This window comes from Sardina pilchardus, chromosome 2 (assembly GCF_963854185.1).
Source record: "Sardina pilchardus chromosome 2, fSarPil1.1, whole genome shotgun sequence".
Classification (NCBI taxonomy): Eukaryota; Metazoa; Chordata; class Actinopteri; order Clupeiformes; family Clupeidae; genus Sardina; species Sardina pilchardus.
This window is the reverse complement of record NC_084995.1, coordinates 15,810,397-15,815,396: the sequence shown is the minus strand read 5'-3', so window position 1 is coordinate 15,815,396 and position 5,000 is coordinate 15,810,397. Positions and strand designations below refer to the sequence as shown.

The 5,000-nt window shown below is 45.8% G+C and overlaps 1 protein-coding gene across 1 annotated transcript in view; it reads right to left on the bottom strand.

The window, feature by feature from the left end:
- Positions 1-948: 948 nt before the first annotated feature.
- The window catches only part of stim2a (tromal interaction molecule 2a), a 7,165-nt gene continuing 3,113 nt past the window's right edge, over positions 949-5,000 (bottom strand). Inside the window, exons 7-12 of the mRNA XM_062520486.1 lie at positions 4,757-4,934; positions 4,337-4,498; positions 4,114-4,214; positions 3,375-3,574; positions 3,053-3,230; positions 949-2,947 (exon numbers count right to left, since the gene is read on the bottom strand). Of these exons, the coding sequence (XP_062376470.1) occupies positions 1,609-2,947; positions 3,053-3,230; positions 3,375-3,574; positions 4,114-4,214; positions 4,337-4,498; positions 4,757-4,934 (2,158 nt within the window). The 3' untranslated portion in view covers positions 949-1,608. The remainder of the gene's footprint in view (positions 2,948-3,052; positions 3,231-3,374; positions 3,575-4,113; positions 4,215-4,336; positions 4,499-4,756; positions 4,935-5,000) is intronic.

Genomic DNA, 5,000 nt, shown 5'->3' with positions numbered 1-5,000 from the left:
TTGTTACCAAAATGATCTTGTTGATGGTTGAGGATTGTGTATCAATGTATTTACATGTATGAATTCACTTTACACAAGATAAATGGAACAAGAGTGTGAAGAAGACATGTTTATTTTGTTCTATTTTACATTTGGGTGACATCAAGTGGCCACAACTGAAGTTGCATGTTTAAAAGGTATGGATGACATACCATGTGCCAGTTCCATCTTAGAAAAGGTCAAAAGGTCTTGCTCTTCCCCTTGGGGATCAATAAAGTATCTATCTATCTATCTATCTATCTAAAAGGTTGTTGATATGTTACATACAGATTTCAACTGAATACAGTTCATTTTGTATGCAGTTATCTGGCACACAGGAACGTTCAGATTGCAATGTAAGAGTGCAGCAACCATGACGTATTTTTATAATTAATTTGATCATGGAAAACATGATCATGTATGAAAACAATGGTCAATCTAAAACTCCACAGGTCTACTAAATTTGTAAACAATAACAATATTCCTAAATAGTGTCTCTCCTGCATGAATCCCACTGACAAAAGAGAAGATGTGTGTGCATAAGGCAGAATCCGGAGGAGGTGGGGGGCTGGTGGTATACTGTACAGTGCTGTGCAAATATTTCAGGCACTTGTTTCACAGAACACCTCTTTTTCAAGCACTCTTTTTGAGAATAGTGAGGTGTCCCAATGAGACATTTTGTTGTTGACAAGAATAAGGTTTTATAGTAATTATTATTGCAGAAAAAATTAAGACACAGAAATAATTAAGACATGATTAATGCATCAACAAACTGTGGCAATTTTTTTCCAAAATATTCAATACAATATTGTACTCATTGGCAAATTGATGCTGTCCTAAAGACAGAGGTCACACCAAATTCATATTTGACCGTGTGTGTTCTCGTGTATAGATATAATCTTCCATTACTCTTCATGCCATCCTCACATTGCAGTCTTTTCAACATCCTCACATTTGAGACAATTTTTTTCCCACAGTACCACATAGATATCAAACAGTGTTAGAAAAGGCATTAAGACATTCAACTCTTAACATGTCCATCTTAAAACTGCATAATCCAATAAACCTCAAAAGCCTGACAAGCATCATTATCATAGTGAAACCTGTCATTGAGGCCACGGTTGTCCTCTCGCTTGAGGTGTTACGTCATCACCACAGCTCTTGCCATGTCAATAAGCGACCATTGTTTCACTGGGACCACGGTTCACGCTTCTGAACCTGTACAGTTGGACTCATTCGATCAGAATGTTCAAATTAATGTTCAATGTTAGAAAAAGAAAAAAAAACTCAGTCATCTGAGAGTCTGTAACCTGTAATCGGCAAACACAAATGACCAGTTCAGCCTGTGCCCATCTGTCAGAGTCCATTTAAACTTCACTTGTTCTTTTAACCCTGCAGAACACATCATATATCCAGATGGATGTGCATTTCCATCTGGTTGATATTTGAGGCTGTCTGGTGGACTGCCCCGAAAGCTAGCAGTATACGTCAAGAAGAGCATCAGTCAGACTCTGCAGATCTGCCCAACACCCGTCTCAGCTTCTGCCAGCCTTTGGCTTTGGAGATGCTTTTGTGTTTGCCGACCGCTAGTCACATCTTCTGCAGACTGCCCGTCGACCCATCAGGGGAGGAGGACCTGGTGTCCTTCTTCTTCTTCTGGAACAGGCTCTTGAGCTTGGAGGACTTCTTGGTCTTCTCTCGGCTGCCGCTCCTGGATTCAGGGGGTGAGGCATTTGGGGACCGGTGAGAGGTCTGGTTGGCTAGAGTCTCCATTCCCACCATGCCTTGTGGTAGGTCGTGCAGGGACGAGGTGGGGTAGGCCTTCTCAAGGATACCGTCGTACACCAACATGCTCATAGGGTCAGGCGGCGGCTTCCACATCTTCAAGGAGCTTGTGGTTAAGTCAGGCTGACCAAAGCGACCCACATCCATGGCTACGTGCTCCTCGCGGGAAATGCGACGTGGATCTACCGGGAAGTCCACTCTATCCCACGGTATTTTCCCAGTGGGAGTGTCAATAGAATTGTCAATTCGGAAGTCCCGGAAAGGCCTCCTTCTTTGGCTCTCAGTGGCAAAGTCAAACTCATCTCTAGAGATCTTCCTTGTGGGGGCTGCATCCAAGGAAAAATCCCTCTTATCTCTGAATGTACGTCGTCTCTGAGCAATGAGCACATCAGTATCATCCCTGGGAGGTTTTCTAGAGGCTGCCTCAAAGGAAATCTCAGGCTCTCTAAATATCTTTCCAAAATGGCTGTCCGAATAGTTATCAAGCTCATCTCTGGAGGATTTCCTTGAGGAGACTTCCACGCAGGGTTCCTTTCTTTCGCTGAACATCTTGCCCCTTGGTGGGTCCACACCAACATCGAGATCTTCCCTCGAAGTCTTCTTGAATTCAACTTCTTTTCTTTCTCTGAGCACCTTGCCTTTCTTACTGTCACTGGCATCCTCCTGCTCCCCTCTTGTCATCATTCCAACATGTGCATCTTCGGAACTGTCTGCTGACTCCTTCCAAACTGGTGCATCCGTGGAATTATCCAGCTTTTCCCACCCGACTTTTCTTGTCATAAATTCCGTTACACTCTCTGGCTCCTCCTTTACACCCACCCTTGTTTGCATATCCACAGAGGCAAGATCAAGCTCCTCCCGAGACGTCCTCCGCTTTGGTGTCTCGATCATTACACCATGATCGTCTCTCAGAACTTTCCAAGGGCCCATTTTTAAGGACTCATCAAGCTCCTCTCTGGACAACCTTTTGGGGTTGCTGTCCTCCTGTTCCTCTCTGGGAACTTTCCATGACATACTGTCGGAGAACATGTCCGCATCATCGCGAAGCAGTCTCCTGTTGGGTGTGTCCAGAGCAGAGCCTGTGAAAATCCTGCCGACAGAGGATCCCATTGAATCCGTGTCCGATGATGTCTCCAGATATTCCCTGTTTTTAAAATGCACAAAAAGAGAAGTATTTTTTTAGTCTATCTTCCCTGCAATCATTCACAATAATGAGGGGAAAGTATTACCACAATTGCATGAAACATACGGTTTAGTCAGTTGGGCAATATAATGTATATGTTCATCTTCATCTTCTCCATAACGGGGCAGAGGGGCTCGGATGGGAATCAGGTCAGGGTCAGATTGAAGCATTACAGGAGGCTGAACAATGTGCCCTGTCCGGCGCGTACGAACCATAGCCCGGGGGGATCGCTTCATAGGAGCCACTATGGGAAGAGTAAGAGGAAAAAGTTAACAAAACCATTAAGTCCATTACCACATCAGCAGTATATGTCAAACTGACTAAAAAGACTAAAGGAACAGACAAATGCGCCTTTCTCAGAAACATGGCATTGGGAGTCAGCACACACCTGGTATCTGCGGCATCATGGGCGACATGTCCTCCTCTGAGACACGGGACATCAGCAGCAAATTCGTATCTGAGTAGAGGCTAGCAGTCAGGCTGGGTAGGCCTGGGTTATTCATCACAGGGAATCCGCACAGGCGCTCAACGTGCTGCCATCTGTGGAGACGTTCCCTCAGACAGGCGGTGACCTCCCCCAGGGCGTTCCTGTGGCACATGGCACAGTCAGCTGAGACACAAAAGAACTATATCCATAAGGAGTAAAACTCACTAAAGAACACTGAGCAGTGTTGGAGAACTGGGCCACACTGACAGTCCTAGCTCTGAAGCAGCAGCAACAACAACAACAACAACAACAACACATTGCATTTACTGTACATAACACTTTTGAAGACATCTAAGTACTTTACAGTGAAGGGGAGAACCTCACCAATGTGTAGCACCCACCTGGGTGAAGTATAGTAGCCATAGCACATATGGCACCACTTAAACATCACTGGTACTGATATTGACCTTTCCTGCTACAAAGTATTGATCTATTATTGATCTATCACTGATCTAGCTTGGTACAGCCAGGCCTATTCACTAAGTGCACACTCCAGGATTTCCAGACCGTAATCTCTGTGAAAACTGAGTTGAGAGCAACAGTATGATGGAGTAAGGCTACCAAAACCTGAAGAATGATAAGGTGGCACAAAACACCTTCTTCCCTGTAAACTAAGCTAAAATGGATTACAGCAACTCACTTGGCCGCGAGGATCTTGTGGTCAATTTGGTCGAGAGAAGAACTGTGCGCCACTTGTAGAGTCCCCAGGACAGAGCTCCTCTTTTTCTTGATCTTCTCAGCCTGGTAGTAAATGGATATTTCATGGGTGTGGGTGGCACGTAGAAATCAATAACAGACTGTCATGTAGGTACAAGCCAAGGGTTTAAGAGGGCGACTGAGCCCTCTACCTTTGGGCCTCATACCTCATCCTTAGCTATGCCAAGTTGCTGCTCAGCGCTCTGCTTCTTGACGTTGTAGTACTGGACCTCGACCTCGTAGGTGAGCTGGAGCCAGAGTTGTAGGGCATCGGGAACTGTCCAACTGGTCTGCATATCCATTTCAGCCTTTTTCAGCGCCCCTAGGACCTGCCGCGTAACAGGACCACGTGTGAGTAAGCCCCTACCTCCAGCCATGTTTGTGCAGTTGTCTGGTGCCTGTCAGTTATATTAACCCTATTCTTTCTGAATTGTGCTGAATGTTTTTACCAACGTGTTTCCTTGTGTGTTACAGTCTGCCACTATGGCCCTCAATCAAATATGGTCATGATTGTGTTGACACGCTGAAAGAGGCGAGAGATTCCTGGGTTATATTTATGGTGTTCAGGTGGGGTGAGTTCAACTTGCCTGCTCCAGCTCCTCTTCTGCGTAGCGTAGGCGGCTCAGCTCACTCACCGCCCCCTGTCTGAGCTCATGGAGACGATTGGCCTCCTCCTGGGCCCCCTGGATCTCGTCCCTCATCTTCTCCTCCAGATTCTGCTTCTCCACCGTGACTGTGCGCTTCTCCTCCTGTGCCCTCTCAAGTCTGACCCAGACACACAGGTAGGTGCACACACACACACATACACACACACACACACACACACACACA